The sequence below is a fragment of the Girardinichthys multiradiatus genome, chromosome 4, assembly GCF_021462225.1.
Source record: "Girardinichthys multiradiatus isolate DD_20200921_A chromosome 4, DD_fGirMul_XY1, whole genome shotgun sequence".
In the NCBI taxonomy this organism is placed as follows: Eukaryota; Metazoa; Chordata; class Actinopteri; order Cyprinodontiformes; family Goodeidae; genus Girardinichthys; species Girardinichthys multiradiatus.
Genome location: NC_061797.1, coordinates 42,473,248 through 42,489,827, shown reverse-complemented (window position 1 = coordinate 42,489,827; position 16,580 = coordinate 42,473,248). Strand labels below are relative to the sequence as shown.

Here is a 16,580-nt window from a genome sequence, read left to right as displayed (position 1 = left end):
GAGGCATTAAGGTTGCTGCTATTAAACATTACTTAAGACTCCTGCTTTCAAAATGTGTTAATAAATTACAGAGTTGTATGTAATCTAATTAACTGTCTTAACATTTAAATTGTGACCAGTTTGAAGAATTTCAGTTAAGTTACAGAGCTCATCCTAGCACTACAACTGCACTGGTGTAAGTCACTATTGATATTCGCATATCCTCAGACATGTTTCTGTGCTTGTCCTGTTAGATCTCAGTGCGACATTTGACACACTCCATTTTTAAAAACACTTAAATATGATATAGTAATCAAAAGCAATAGCACTAGCCTGGTTAAGATCATATTTGTCTGGCATATTTCAGTTTATGGTAATAATGCATTCTGCCTCAGGCATCAGGGACACTTATGGAGTACTGCAGTGTTCAGTGCTTTGACCAGTTCTCTTTACTATGTATATGTGCAATAGTCGTCTTTAAAAAACACAGTAAAGGTAACAGTGGCTTAGGTTATCCTGAGAAAACTCTGTAATCATGCTGCCATAGGCTAAGGCTGCTGAAGGACACATTGACCACTTTTCCTCAATCTGCCACTTTCTCCTAGTATTCTCCATGTGTTTGTATCTGTAAATATTGCTGCCATTAACTTTAAAGTTCTCTGACAGTTTTCTTTCCATAAAAAGGTACGTCTGGGCAACTAATTTAATGTTTTGGAATGTTTCTTCCATGGAAGTAGCCATTGCTGAAGGTATTGCTGCCCTTAACTCTGTAAACATTGTCTTTCATTCCATAGATCGTACTACTAGCTCAGGGCTTCAACGTTTAACTGTATTTCTCTCCAAGACAAAGCTCCTAAAAGATCTATCACTCCCATGAATTCTTTGTAATAATCTCTTTTCCATAAAAAAAAAACAAAATCACTCCTGCACAGTCCGCTGCAAGATGGCCACTCACACTGCGCCTAGTCCTAATTCTGCCGGAGGTTTATTCCTGGTAAAAAGGAGGTTTCTTTTTCACTGTTGCCATGTGGCTGGTCAGGAAGAGTGAATACCGCAAAGTCAATGGCTCAAAGCAATTAGCTGGGGTTCCCTTCATAGATAAGTATTTACAATTTGGTACCCCATGGACAGTTGACTTTGTACTACATTATAATTTGGATTGAACATGCCTTAATGTACTTCAGTCTCAATATACTAGATAAGTGGATTATACTGGAATGAACTGGACTGATCTGAATCATTCTTCCCTTATGTAAATTACTTTTATATTTATGTTTCTTGCAAAGTAGATCGAGTTGATATTTGTTGTGATTTGGAGGTATATAAAGAAAACAGGACTGAACAGAATTCGATTAGTTTGTCTTCCTGAAATTGAAAAGTCAATTATGCTATGGAATTATTAAAACAACTAAACTTAAAGTGCAATGATCTATAAACACACACATCAGCTGATTTAATTACTAACCTGCAGCCTGGCAGTGGAGATGGATGCAAAATAGAGCCTATATTAGTTGATGCTATAACTAAAACCAACCAAGTTGCAGTAAATACTGATAGAAGTAGCAGAAGAACTCTTCCATACAACACAACCCTGCTTTCCATTTCCTCCTGTTGGACTTACATGCCTCCCCTGTTTGGGACCAGTTGGGGTGCTGCTGGAGCTGCGAGGGGTGGGTCCCAGCAACCCCCCGCTGCCCAGAAGACCCAGCCTGGCTCCTGGCAAGCTCCTGGAAGGCATATGGAACTGGTGGAGGCTCCTCCTGGCTGACACACCGCCACCAACACAGCTGGCGGTGGGGAGAGAGTTTGACTGACCGAAACGGCTGCATAAGAAAGATCAGACAAAAGGCAGATACACACTGAAAACAGAGATCCAACTTTGCAGAGAAATTATTTCAGCATCTAAAAACACATATACTGTCATGAATAACAAAGATTTGCCAGCTAGTGCAAACGTACCTTCTCTGAGATCGGTACCCTGCAATGTCAAGGAGGGTTTTCCTCGGAATGGACCGGAAAAGCCTCTGGACCTGTTGTTTCCAAGACAACAGCCTCTTCTTTTGCGTCTCCGTGAAGGACTGACACGTATACAGGGAGCGCAAAACAGCATTTATAAATCAGGAAAAAAGCAAATTATCCATCAAATCAGAGGAAATTTTAAAAACATTATAAAGTTTTAACTCCAGAGTTTATACTTCATACTTTGAGTTCTAGAGTAGTGAGCAAATGTGAAAAATGTGCTGGATAATCAAGAAGTTCAGATGTAGGGAAGAATTTTTCCGAACATCTAAAAGGGTCCTGCAAGCTCTAAGACCATATTTTGTTGAAGAATGTGCTACAAAACCATGTTGCCACCAGTGCAGAGCTTAGGAGATACTCAAATCCCACCAGATGTCCAAGGACAGAGAGCAGTTTGGTGCAAAGTTGTTTTCTCCAACAATTACAAAGTTGTTTTCTCCAACAATTAATAACAATAATAATTAACAAGTGTGGTGCCAGCTGTAAAGCATCGTGATACAATTCATGTTCGAGGTTGCATCTCATCTATCGAAATGGGCTTGCTTAAGGTTTGGCCCAAGGGTTTTCTCCAGGATTTTCTAGAACAGGATAATTTTGTTTCTGCCCCTTCACAAATTGATTCTCTTGTTGATAGTGTTACTTCATCATTGCGTGGTGCATTAGACAATGCAGCCCCCTTGAAAAAGAAGGTAATCATTCATAGGAGGCAGGCTCCTTGGTTTAATTTAGATCTGCGTACTTTAAAGCACAATGTTAGAAAATTGGAGAGAAAATGGCGCTCTACACACCTAGAGGATTCCTACTTAATCTGGAAAATTGCTTACTCTTGTATAAAAAGACACTTCACCAAGCTAGAACAGCTTATTTCTCATCATTAATAGAAGAGAACAAGAATAATCCTAGGTTCTTCTTTAGTACAGTTGCTAAAACTTACACGGCGTCATAGCTCTTTTGAGCCATCCATTCCCTTAGCTCTCAGCAGTCATGACTTTATGGGATTCTTCTTAAATAAAATTTATTCAATTAAAAATAAAATCTTTGACATACTCCTAAAGATGATTACTTCATCCTCAGCAAGTGAGACAACATTGGAAATAACTGTAGGATTTGATCTGTGTTTGGACTGTTTTGATCCTGTGGAGCTTCCTGAGTTATCAGAAATATTAGCTTCATCTAAACCTTCAACTTGTATGTTAGACCAAATCCCAACCAAATTATTTAAGGAAGTGTTCCCTCTGATTACCAGCCCCATTTTAGATATGATTAATTTATCCTTAGTAAATGGATATGTACGACAAGCTTTTAAGGTAGCTGTAATTAAACCTTTACTTAAGAAACCTTTGCTTGATCGAGATGACTTGAAAAATTACAGACCTATATCCAATCTTCCATTCTTATCTAAAATTCTTGAGAAAATAGTTGCTAATCAAATGTGTGAGCATTTACACAGCAATGACCTGTTTGAAGAGTTTCAGTCAGGTTTCAGAGCTCATCATAGCACTGAAGCAGCTCTGCTGAAAGTCACTAATGATATTCTTATGGCCTCAGATAATGGACTTGTGTCTGTTCTGGTTCTGTTAGATCTCAGTGCTGCATTTGATACAGTCGATCATAATATTCTCTTAGAAAGGCTGGAATATGCTGTAGGGATCAGGGGAACAGCGTTAGGCTGGTTTAAATCTTATTTGTCTGACAGATTCCAGTTTGTTCATGTAAATCATAAATCATCTTTAAACTCCAGGGTTAATTGTGGAGTACCACAGGGTTCAGTACTTGGGGCCAATTCTCTTTACTATATATATGCTTCCAATAGGTCAAATTATCAGGCAGCATAGGATAAATTTTCACTGTTACGCTGATGATACTCAGCTTTACTTATCCATAAATCCTGATGAGCCCAACCAGTTAGATAGACTACAAGCATGTCTTGAAGATATAAAAACCTGGAAGACTTTACATTTTCTGCCTCTAAATTCAGACAAGACAGAAGTTGTCGTCTTTGGACCAGAGTCTTTAAAAAAGAAACTGCTTAGTCAATCACTTAATCTGGATGGCATTAAATTGACCTCCGGTAATAAAGTAAAAAACCTTGGTGTTACTTTTGACCAAGACTTGTCATTTAAATCCCATATTAAACAGGTTTTTAGGATTTCCTTCTTTCATCTCCGGAACATTGCCAAAATTAGAAATATCCTATCCAGGAGTGACGCTGAAAAACTAGTCCATGCATTTGTTACTTCAAGGCTGGACTATTGTAATTCTTTACTATCACAGGATGTCCATAAAATGCAGTTAAAAGCCTTCAGCTGATTCAAAATGCTGCAGCAAGAGTTCTGATGAAAATTAAAAAGAGAGATCATATTTCTCCTATTTTAGCTTCCCTTCATTGGCTCCCTGTTAAATCCAGAATAGAATTTAAAATTCTCCTCCTCACATATAAAGCCCTTAATGATCTAGCTCCATCATACATCAGAGATCTGCTTGTTCCATATCTTCCTAACAGAGCACTTCATTCTCAGACTGCAGGTTTACTGGTGGTTCCTAGAGTCTCTAGAAGTAGAATGGGAGGCAGATCCTTTAGTTATCAGGCTCCTCTCCTGTGGAACCAGCTCCCAGTTTTAGTTCGTGAGGCAGACACCCTGTCTACTTTTAAGGCTACACTTAAAACTTTCCTTTTTGATAAAGCTTATAGTTAGAGTGGTTTAGGTTATCCTGAGCTATCTTCCTTATTTTTTACCTCCGTCTTCTTCCCTCCCTGTTGGATGGAGTAAGGGGGAGTCAGGTTTAGCCTAAACCGGCTCAGTTATGATTGAGGGGCAAACACGCCCTCCATTTCTGCTACCTGTATGACCCCTTCTCTTTTCCAATGGTTATAATCAGTCTGACAGAGAGAGGTATCCCAATCCTTGTGGTTTTTAGTATAACAATGGCCATCAGTGGGCTCTAGATCGACAAACTTTATCAGTTTATTATTTTAATTAGGTCCCCTACACGTGGCCCATTCTGGGGTGGCTGGGCTCTGGCATTCGGTGGATTGGTCTGGCCTCCCCGGCGGCCCGGCGCCGTTCCGGACCCTTTGTGGGGTGCCTTGAGACGACATTGTTGTAAATAAGCGCTATATAAATAAATAAACTGAAACTATCTGTGTAGTTATGCTGCTATAGGCTTAGGCTGCTGGAGGACATAATGACCACTTTCACCCTTTTTGCTACATTCTCACACTACTCTTCAATTCTGCATTATTTGCTGTTATTTCAGCTTTTAACTTTATGTTCTCTCTATTCTCTTCCTAGAAGCTACACCTGGCCTGGCTCTGTGTCTACCTGTGACACCTTTCTGGAGAGGGGCATCATCCAAGCTTCTGCTGGCAACAACTTAATGCTCACCCTCTACCGATGATCCACATAGCCCTGTCTTTTAGTGTTTAACCCTTTCTCTCTCCTAGACATGGAAATTGACTGAGCTTAACTGTAACAACCTCTATGTGCTCTCTTTCAGACTCTAACCTTGAAAACTGGCTCAGAGTTTATCTGTTCTTTCTTTCTAGGTGAAACGACTAAAGGAGCTACATCATTAACATTTACTTTTCCTTCCCATAGAAAGTACTCCTGGATCAGTGCTTCTTTGTTCTCTTTGTGTCTCTGCTCTGTTCTCTCAAACCCCAAGTCGGTCGTGGCAGAAGGCCGCTCACACTGAGCCTGGTTCTGCTGGAGGTTTCTTCCTGTTAAAAGGGAGTTTTTCCTCTCCACTGTCGCTACATGCATGCTCAGTATGAGGGATTGCTGCAAAATCAACGCCAGTGACTCTCCACTGTCTCTACATGCTCATCCAGGAGGAGGGAATGCTGCAAGTCACTGACTGGATGCAATCTGCTGGGTTTCCTTAGACAGAAAAACTTTTTATCCAATTTGAATAAATAACTGAATCTGACTGCACTGTTCAATGGTTAGAATTAATTGGAATGTATGTATCTGACTTTTGTGAAGTGCCTTGAGACAACATGTGTTGTGAATTGGAGCTATATAAATAAACTGAATTGAAAACTGAATTGATTAAAATGCGAAATGAAATCCTTCCAAACACCTTAAAATCCAATACAATACCTTTTAATAGCTTAAGAAAATCAGTTCTCCTCCTGCGCTCATAAACAAATCCTGGTGAGAACCCTGTGCCCACGAACATTGCCATGACTAAACAGTGGGACTAAAACATCCTCCAACAGCAGCTTCTTTCAACATAATTTGAAGATAATAGAGATCCATGTCACAATGAAAAAGCAATAAAGATCTGAGTCAAAGATCAGGGCATTCACATTTTGGACCTGTGGTCAGAAATCTAAGGATCTTTTCCCCACTCAAACCTGTGGTCAGTTTTTAGAAAGCAAGTGAAGAAACAGAAGCCAAAAAACAATGATCAACTCTAAGCATTAAGAAGATTAAAATGGGCCACCATCAGTTAGGATTTGGTCCTAACTGGTCCAGCATTATTAAAGTTAGAAAGACAAAATGCGTCAACATTTAAATTATTTTTCTACAGCTTATCACAGAACGAAAACAAGTTTAAAGCCAGAACTCATCATTTCTGTATATTATAATAATCTTAAGGTAATGAATACCTCATGGATGAGACATTTATCGATGAGCTGCAGGTAGGAGCTGATGTTATCCTCATCCGACCGTGAAACGAGAAGCTGGGTACAAACTGAGTGCGGGGTAAAAATAAAAAAATAAGACCTCTAGCTCCATGTAAAAGACCTCAACAGGGATGCTGGTGAATGAAGCTCACCTTTGCCCATAACACGGGTGAACTGACCAGGTAGATCCCCCTCAGCGATCACACTAGTGCCGGACTCAGTCTCACCTCCACCCCCTCCAGAAAGGCTGGAGTCAGACACAGAGTTCTTGCTCTGTGTACTCAGAAGGCTGCGCTGCATTGAGGACTCTTCCCCTCCACTGAAGGCCTTGATGGGGGTCATGATCATCTGGTGGAGCTCCTGAAGGGGGATGCGTAGATTCCCACCCTCCAATACGTCCTTGAAGCAGGCCATAAACACAGATATTACAGATGTTGCATTTGACGGCAGAAGCCAGTGTGGGTCTATAGATAATTACAACTCTGCTCCTTCGGTGGTTAAGACGGTTGTTCATCGGGTCAATTATGGTACAGATTCTTTTTGTCTATTAATAAAAATAACTCTGTTCAGGCCTAGATCTAGCTATGGTTAACTTTTATGCACATGATACAATTATACTGTGCTTTAGCATCATCTTCATAGCTAACAATAAATTCTGTTCAGACTGTGTGTAACCCTGTTTTTAGTCAAAACAAAGTTGGAACTCAAAATCATATAATTATAATATAATATAGAAAAAATATGGACACCGTACAACAACTGTTTGAATTTTGAGTAACCATTCACCTAATGTTGATTCTGTTTCTCTTTGTTTTTCTAAAATTTCCTATTTAATAATTTTTTTGGCATGTAACTACTGCGGCATACTTTGTGATATTTCAACCATTGTACAATCAGCTCATCCAGAACATTCCTGGTGTTACTTTTGTTTTTGATAACAGACGTTTGTAGCAGCTAATGAGTCTGGTAAGAGATTAAAAAATATCTCAAAAGAAATGGAAATCAGCCAGCCCACTGTCTATACAGGGGTGTCCAAAGTGCAGCTCAGGATTTATTTTAGGTGGCCCCCAACTGCAATTTAACAACAGGAGGTCGAGAGAGAACATGTTTGGCTCAAACAAAGTACAGCATTCAATATATGTTGTTTAATGAGTAAAACTGGGTTCAGTTTTGTTTAAGACCAAGAACCCCCTTTCTTCCCAGAGATAAATAAATCAGATTAGACATTGGTATGTGACCATTTCTTTATAACAGAGCATTTACTGGGTTATCTTTTTCCCCCTGTATTTATTTGTGGAATTTTGCCAATCATCCTAACCAAGACTAACTGGCAGAAAATATATTGCTCCTCAATTGTACATTTCCTGATAAATAAATTAAAGTAAAGAAGGAACATCCACCCCTGTCCTACGCTGCTACGAGCCATCTATCTGTGTAAACTCATGTTGCAACAGTGGTGTTGCTAAAGGTTATGCCTGAAATTAGCTGCCTCAAGTGGGTCTCTCTTTTGCATGCCCTTTAATGTCATTGTCTCACTTAAAAGGGTTAGAAATAAGGGGGAGAGAATGAGTTTAAAATCAGACAGAAAGTCTCCAATCTGGATTAGGTGTTTCTGTTGTCTCCTATCTCAGATACCGACACTGACAGAGACTGGCATTTATTCACTCAGGGCAAGAGAAGACAGAGTTTAAAAATGGTTTTCATCCTAATTACCAATTTAAAAATTGAAGCTACATGAGTAAGTTTCTTGCATGAAAAGAAACAAGGAGGTTCTCACCTTTTCCAGGCTGCGCAGAAGTTGCTGCCTCTCTTTAAGTTTCTGAATGCTGATTACAATCTTGTGTCGAGCTCCTTTAGTGACTTTCTGCAGGAAGAAAGAGAATAAAGAGAATCAAGTTGCAAACTATCAGACAGAAAACCCCAGAAAACAGCAAAAATAATAGTTTATTTGGTTGCTAGGCTTTCTTTATATCAGTCAAAGCACCATAACAACAAGGCAGACATTTAGATTTGTTTTGGTGTAGATGTTCATCACATTACAGTCAGGCAGAAAGAACTGGCAGCACCTGGAGGAAGTGGACTGCTTCCTGGACAGCTGTAGCTGATTTAAATTTAACTGCATCCCGCTCTCAATAATAGATTCCTCAATGCCTTCATCCACAAGGAAACCAGCTGCTAAATTTGTTCTGCACCATGCATTTCCAACATAAGCAACTTGTCAAGTCAGTAACAAGACAGCATTAACTGTTTAAAGATATCTTTATTACAGCTAGAGAACAGTAAGGTGAAAGCATCTATTTAGATGCAATGGGATCTAAAGAAGTGATTCCTGAATGGCAGAGCACAGGCAGTGGACATACAATGATCAAACCTGTAAGCTAAACTTTAATTTGCATCAAAACGCAGCATTTTACAAATAACTCTCTTTTCCTAGGCACACCCAGCACATTTTTGAGTTATGACAACATTCCCTGCAAACACAATCAGTCTTCACAATAAAACCAACAGGCAGCTGCAGCGTCCTGAATCCAATATTGTGTACAAGCTAGAGTAAAAAGTTGGAGAATAATGTTATATGGTGAGGTAACAAGGCAGGTGAAATGGTCCGGGGATTTACAATACGCTTTAAAAGGCATTTTACAGCCCCTTTACTAATGTTTAGTTTTAGTAGATGAACTTTCAAAGCTTATTCAGAGCAAGAAAAAAAAAACGTGCAGGAGGATCTTTCAAAAAATCTGGACTGTCAAAGGGTGATCTGCTGTGCTCAGAGAGGCACGGTCAGGTTCTTCTTTCCTTCAATACTTGGGGCATAAACAAATGATATGCAAGTGTGCGTATCATTCTTTTAGACTAAAACAATGAAACATCCAGAATCAGTCCTGGACATAAAATACTTCAAGTTTAAACGTCTTTAAAATACACGGCGATGATAATAATGTCAGAAAAAACGATAAGTCCATTACAGTCCGGTCCCTTCTGATACTGCCAAAGGTTAGCTAAACGCCCCCGTTCTTAACACACACATATACACACACACACACAGATGCCAGGAGTGATGCGGGTGTGTCTGCACAAAACACTAGCAGGACCGCTTCTCTCTCCAAATGTGCCAGTCTCCACTCTGACATTAATTGCAGCCTAACCATTGGATGATGTAGCCGTAGCTTGTTGTTGAGAAATGGCGTGGGGTTGACACAGGGTTTTGGAAAAAAAAATCCATGTCTGGATGGACACATAGGACATGTTCTTTAATAACTGGTTCATAATACAAGGATCCTCTCATCGTCTAGTGTCTCTTGCAGTGATCTCCAGCTCCAGTCCTCAAGAGCCATTGTCCTGCAACATTTATATGCATCCCTGCACCAATACACCTTAAACAAATGAAGGAATGAGAATTACCGGGCCTCATCATAACTTTATGACATATTGAGGTGTTGTTCAGCTTTTTTTGATTTATGAGTATTAAAGCAAGGACATACCTAACAGTTACAGGACCGTGGCTCTCGAGGACTGGAGTTGGAGACCTCTATTCCAAGGGTACTGTAACCTTTAAACTGTGTGGGTCTCCTCATGTATCCTCGCGTCTATAAAATCAGGCGACTGTAACATCTCTACGCCTAACATGCCAGAGCCTCCTATCAAGCTTTATGAGGTGCTGGTAATGCAGTCTTATTTGTCTGTTAAGCATCCTCTGTATCCGTTTTCCTTCACTCACTACTTTGATTTTCAGACGCTGCAGTTACTGCCTGGAAACATTATTGCTCTGGTACTGATTATGGGTTTTTATTGTTTAGACACCCATTGCTGGTTTGTAGCTGTCTTTTTACTTCAATATTCATTTCTGAATTACTTCACAAGTACAAAGTATTTTATATCGCGGCTCAAGCGAAGCAGTGTCACCAATAGCATATTTTCTAGGATGTGTGAAAAGGGGAATAAAGGTCTTTGTCAACTGCTCCAGAACTCCTACATGATTATTTTGCAATATAGCAGCTGCATTTTAATATGCATTGTTATTCACAGGCTGGTATGGACGTCTGTCTGTGTGTTTATGAACCTGTGCTTCTAGTTGTTCTTCCGTCAGTGACATCATTTCATCATAGGTCATTGTGGAGAAGAGTGCGGCGTACTTATGGAGACGAAGACTCTTCAGCCATGCAGGGACATCTGTGGAGAGACTAAAGATTTAATATCTGGAGAAATCCATCAAACTTTTTTCATGTGCCTGGAGAAATTTCCTAGAATAGTTGTCTTCGACAAAGCCCAGGTCTCAAAGAAGAATCAAAAAACAGGGTAAGTTAGCCAAGTCCGAAGGTTCACCTGAGTCTCTGCAGACAAGGTACACCAAGACCTATACCATCTCTCCCCTGAAAGCCAAAACGTCTAAACAAACTTCAGTCAAAAGTGTCATACATGACAAAAGCAGCATGTAAAGATTTAGCAAAACAAGTACAGACCGCAACCTACAGAACAACCAGTCTAACTTACTCACCCCTCATTCCACTGCCATCCTCATGGAAGGAATTGCGATGCAGACTTGAACTGCCTCCTAAACCAGCATCATCCAGGTGTTCGCTCCCACCACTGCCTGAAGAGGCGATGCTGCTTTGAGGGGAGAGAGGTGCATGGTCTGGGGCAGGGCCTCTGGATGTCCGAAGGTCCTCTTGGGACAGCCAGACGTGGCCGAGAGGTTGGCTGTTGGGGCCGCTGATGGGAGGTGTAAGAGAAACTGAGCGCTTTAGGGGACTGTGCTGCTGGCTTCCACCTCCACTTCTAAGAACTGCAGAAGAAAAATACTTTTAGGATACGATCACGTGGTAGTTTAAGTTTAATCATTTCTTTTTGCACAGTCCTTGTAGATCATCCAGAGTCCTAGGTGCTCTCTTATAGAGAGATAAACATAATGAACGGTCGATTTAACAAAGTCCTCTTCATTCTTTTATGTTTACCCCTATGTACAATGGCAAGATTTAATTCGACTAAAGACTTAATACCGTTTAAAACTCCACATTAACATTAATAATGGTAGGACTGGAACAGCTTTCCCTCCTAAACAACAGGTTTACATGTAGATAGAGTCCAGTTGTTGTTATAGAGACCCGGCGATCAAATAAGATGTCAGTTTTTGTCAGATATCAGATTCCAACAGTGAGCTATTTTGTTTTTTACCTTTCCCACCATCCTTCTCCTTGTTCGTGGTGTAAAGTTCTTCCAATTCTCTGAAGTTCTTTAAAGCTCGTCTGCTTTTCCTTCATTTTAAGTCCATACTTTACAGTCCATAGTGATGGCCTTTGCTTGATTAAGGTAAAGAAGCCAAGTCTTCAATTTGCTTTACCCATGTTTTTTTTGGTGCCTCACATCGGACTCTCCAGTGCACAGGTCTTCGCCACCACTAGAGTTTTTTGTGGAAGTTCATCCACATTCAATCTGCAGAATTGGTAGACCGTGTAGTTTGTGAATCAATCATGCATTGATTCACAAACTGTCCCTGAATCTGATGGAGACACCACATTTAAAAACAGCCATGTTTGTTCACCTCAATTTCTTTGAGAATTTTCTTTTTTCATAGCCTCTTTCTTTAGATGAATCTGTGTAAATTTAAAATTGACATAATTTGAAAGGCTGGATTTTTGTCCCAATAAGGTGATGTTAAAAGAGCAATTAGCTGAAAATGGCATAGATGATTGACTGAGGGATAAAAATTCACTCGGGTCTTCACGCAGATATCTTTGCTAGAGCATCCCCCCCCATTTTCTTTCGGGACTTTTTCTAAAGTTCCTCAGTAGATGATTATGCTATACTTCTATAGTTGAAAAATTATCTTTATCTTAAATCTATCAGTTTATCAATTACTTTAAATTGGGCAGTACAACAGCATGAACTTTTGATTAAGACCACTTTGAAAGATTTCAAGAAAGTCTTTCATCTCGGGATCAAAGTATAAAAGCTAATCTACCGATGGCTTATTTTATTCTTTCTATATTGATATAAAAGGTAAAGTCCAGGCCTGGTCTAGCAGATGAAATGAAAATGTGAAAAAAATCAGGCTCTGTCATGTAGAGTGACAGATTTACAGTCTTTCCCGTAAAAACACAAAAACAATGACAGACACCACAGCATCCTTGAGGCGACTCGAGAGGGCAAACAGGATAAAAAAGGTGCAGAGCTGAAGAGCTTTTTGTGTCGCCTCTCTGACGGGGTCGGCTGCCACCAATACTCCAGTCTCTCCACCTAGTCCTATATGTGGTCCTCTTACTGTTGCCGCTATCTATAGGACTTCATGGGGCCCGTTTAAAATAGGTGCCCAGCTAACATTTCAAGTTCCAGTCCCTAAATATTAGCCATTTTCCCTAAATACAGTCACCCACAAAGGCTGCCATACAAGGGAATGGACGGTTGGTATGTGCTGCTGTGGCTCGGACTAAAGCTAGATGTTCTATCAGTAGCAGACAGGTTGATGTGGTAGGACAATTATATTCCTAAAGTCATCCCAGTGACCCGATAAACACAATGTTGAGGGACTGGTCAGTAGAAAACAACTAATACTGGGTATTTCACAACCATAGTAGTTGCTATAAGCATTGGTTTTAGATTTGAAAAATAAAAAGGTATGTCAACTTTTATTTAACCCTGAATATGTTAACTCTACTTGTTTTCAGTGCTGCTCACATCCCCACCAACCAGGATAACTCTAGTTTATCAGTTGTGAAATCCTGAGGTCTTTGTGTGGGTCTGAGGGAGTGAGCATGGTTTTAAATGTGTGTTTATTTATAAATCCCTTCAGCTGTTTCTTTCATCTTCCAGAAAAAGAAAAAAAAAAAATCCACAGAGCCCTTGCATTCATGTCTGGAAATATCCTGCTCTGACCATAGTTATGCTGAATTTCAACAGCCCTTCCCTCCCAGTGTGTTGTCTTCATGTGGACGCTCTGTAGCTGCTGTGTGGGTTGTTAAGGGAGCCACTGGTCTGAACTGTCCAGACTGTGTTTACTGTGCCGACTATTTCAGTTTGGTCTGATTAGGATTCAGGAAGTTTCAAACCTCTGGAAGAAACTGAAAATAAGCTTTAAGGGAATAACAACAACCGCAACACTTACTTACATCCCTGGTAAAGATGTGTAAAAAGCTTTCAAATAAATGCATCTTTTATTGAAGTAGCCTAATATAACCTTTAATTCAAACTGTACTTATTCACTGTTGAAACTGATCCCAGGAATGATTTTATGTCTGGCCACATGTTCTGGATCATTATCCTGCTTAAAGACTCTATGACAACCCACTTTCAGTATGCTGGCAGAAGCCACCATATTTTTATTTAAAATATCCTGGTATTTCAACACATTTTCATGATGCCTTGTATTATAACAAGGTTCCTAAAGCCTTTGGAAGAAAAACAGATCAACAGCATCACAGATCCTCCAATGTAATTAATGGGTAAGAGCTCACCTTTCACATATCCATCCTTTGTTTTACACCAAACCCACCTTGAGTGTTTGGAACTGTATGCTCCGGTCAGAAGAGACCAATATTGAGATCCTCAGTGACAGTTAAAGCCATAGTTAGTAGGTAGCATAGAAAAACGCTTTTCTATTCCTGGTATGCTTCCCAAACAACCAGTTGACATGTTGAAAGTCTCACATAGTTGTTATGGAGACTTGGTGACCCGCAAGATGCCTCCCTTAGATTACCTCCATCATCCTGTGCGGTTGGGCACAGTGGCAAGATTTGCTTTACAGTAGATATTTCTACAGAGGTCAGGCTGAGAAAAACTACTGAATGCAAGCGGAGGCATAGACGGCCAGATGGATGAGCAAACAAATGAACGGATGGATGGAAGGAAGGATAAATGTATAAATGAACGAGTGGACGAGTTGGCTCTCGAACATATGCATGGATGGATTGAATGGGCTGACATACCGATGTACCGAGTGGAGAGCTAGATGAAGGGGCAAGTGGACAGATAGAGCTGTTATCAGTATTGTTCAGTGCTGTTTCAATGATCAATAAGCAGCTTTAATCGGCTCTTGATAATACAAGGCAGCAACTGAAGTTGGAAGCAATGATAAGAAGCATTATTAGCATAAAGAAACAAAAAGAATGTTCATCATGGAATTTGTTTTAACTGGTATTTGGTGTCAGCTGTTGCTGAAAGCGCATCTTTACTTACTGGTGTTGTTTCCTCCACTTGTTCCAACTGTGTTGATGGTCGCTGGCACAGAGGATGATGGGTAAAGCAAGAGATGTCCATTCTCACAGCCCTGCTGCTGGTGCCAGCCTCCACCGATTCCCGAATCCCGGGAGTTCTGCCACCCGTTGAGGCGATCGTCTGAGCCATAGCGATGGTGGTGCAGGTTGTACAAGTTCCCTGACGAGGAAGAGTTTGTGGAAGATGAGGATCCTGACAAGGTCAGGGTGGAAGGAGGCGTTGACTGATGATGGTGATGGTGGGGGCCAGCGGCCGGAGGGGGCCTTTCCAAGGAATCCCCCCGCGCAGCAGCCCTCTCCTCCAGGTGGTTCAGCCACAGCGCCAGAGCAGAGCGATCTTCCAGGGAGGTGGCAGGGTGGATTAGGGCGTAGGACAGGAGCTGGCGGGACTCCTCCAGGTGGTGGCCATGCTCGATAGTGTGGGCCAGGATGCGAGGCAGCAGACGCATGTACTCACTCTTAGCTTCAGTGTTGCCCGGCTTGAGCAGAGGAAGGTGGGTGAGGACCAGCGAGATGATGCGCTCCTTAGGCTCACCTTGCCACTGACTGATAAGACCTGTGAAAACAAAGAAACAAACACAATAAACTTCATGCAGTAGTACGAAAATACACGCAAAGTTACGTTTCAAGAAGGACTGAATCGCTTTGAACAAATTTGCACCCTAGGAGTTGTTCTGCATGATACACATGCAAAACAACTCCTAGGGTGCAAATGATCTGATTTGTAAGAAGCTGGTACATCTAGAACAGCGCCGGTGCTACAGGCAGTTGCCAAAGCAATCCAAAGTAGAGCAGGCTCTACACCACAAAAACAGTTTCCAACTGAGCAATCTGATGTACAGCCTGTTGAAAAGTAAGAAATGTACAAAGAACTGACCCAGTCTTCAATATCCAACATAATTATAGCTCAGTTAGACGTTTTAATGTAATTAGCAGATGTGCACCAGTAAATTTGCTGATAAAAAAAATGGGCCTCCATCAGCTCCGACTGGTCAAAACCTGCAACATCTGATTTGTTTCTGTTAAATTAATGCATGAAAACTCAAAATTCCCCCTCATTACAGGTTATAAACCATAGAACAAACAGAATGTTGCTTGAAGAACCTTTTTGTGTGGAGTTCAGTAAAAATCATAAATGTCAAGAATTGTTTAAAAAGTACTACATCTATTAAAGAACCTGCAGTATTTAGTTTGTTCTGTGAATTTTAGGCTTTTGAAGAGAACATAGGATTGATGCCTCAAAGAAAACAAATTCAGCTAACATCCCACCAACTGACTTTAGATTTAATTTCCTACATGATTCTATACAACTACACTAAGTGGGACAAACTCTCACAGCGACAGACCCAGAGGCGAGATTCAATTTGTTTAGAAAAGCCCAAATGCGGCATCTTAAAAGACAAAAACCCTGCAGGTCAGACCTCTGTGTGGTGAAAAAAGGCCACATTTGGAGATGTGATTCATAGATGGAATTAGTAAACACCTGTACAGCTTTAAAATAGAGGACTCCACAATGATGTCAGGCCTACAGTCACTGTTCCAATTAGATCTTTGGTAAAGATCGAGGTCCTGAAGGCTGCTCATTAAAGCTCCACAGTTCTGTACATAACCTGGAGGTCATTGAGCTCTATTGTTGTCTGTAAGCCATCAGACGTCCATTCCAATCGTCTTGGGCCACAGCTATAGTTACCAGCAGGTCAGGTCGGGAGATTCAGTCACCAGAACAAAAAAAGACGAGACATTTG

General features: G+C 40.7%; 1 protein-coding gene across 1 annotated transcript in view; it reads right to left on the bottom strand.

Annotated features, from left to right (window-relative positions):
- The window catches only part of samd4a (sterile alpha motif domain containing 4A), a 60,558-nt gene that overhangs the window by 14,996 nt on the left and 28,982 nt on the right, over positions 1 to 16,580 (bottom strand). The window contains exons 3-10 of the mRNA XM_047362343.1: positions 14,798 to 15,391; positions 11,124 to 11,411; positions 10,689 to 10,798; positions 8,409 to 8,495; positions 6,784 to 7,030; positions 6,614 to 6,699; positions 1,939 to 2,057; positions 1,601 to 1,802 (exon numbers count right to left, since the gene is read on the bottom strand). Of these exons, the coding sequence (XP_047218299.1) occupies positions 1,601 to 1,802; positions 1,939 to 2,057; positions 6,614 to 6,699; positions 6,784 to 7,030; positions 8,409 to 8,495; positions 10,689 to 10,798; positions 11,124 to 11,411; positions 14,798 to 15,391 (1,733 nt within the window). The remainder of the gene's footprint in view (positions 1 to 1,600; positions 1,803 to 1,938; positions 2,058 to 6,613; positions 6,700 to 6,783; positions 7,031 to 8,408; positions 8,496 to 10,688; positions 10,799 to 11,123; positions 11,412 to 14,797; positions 15,392 to 16,580) is intronic.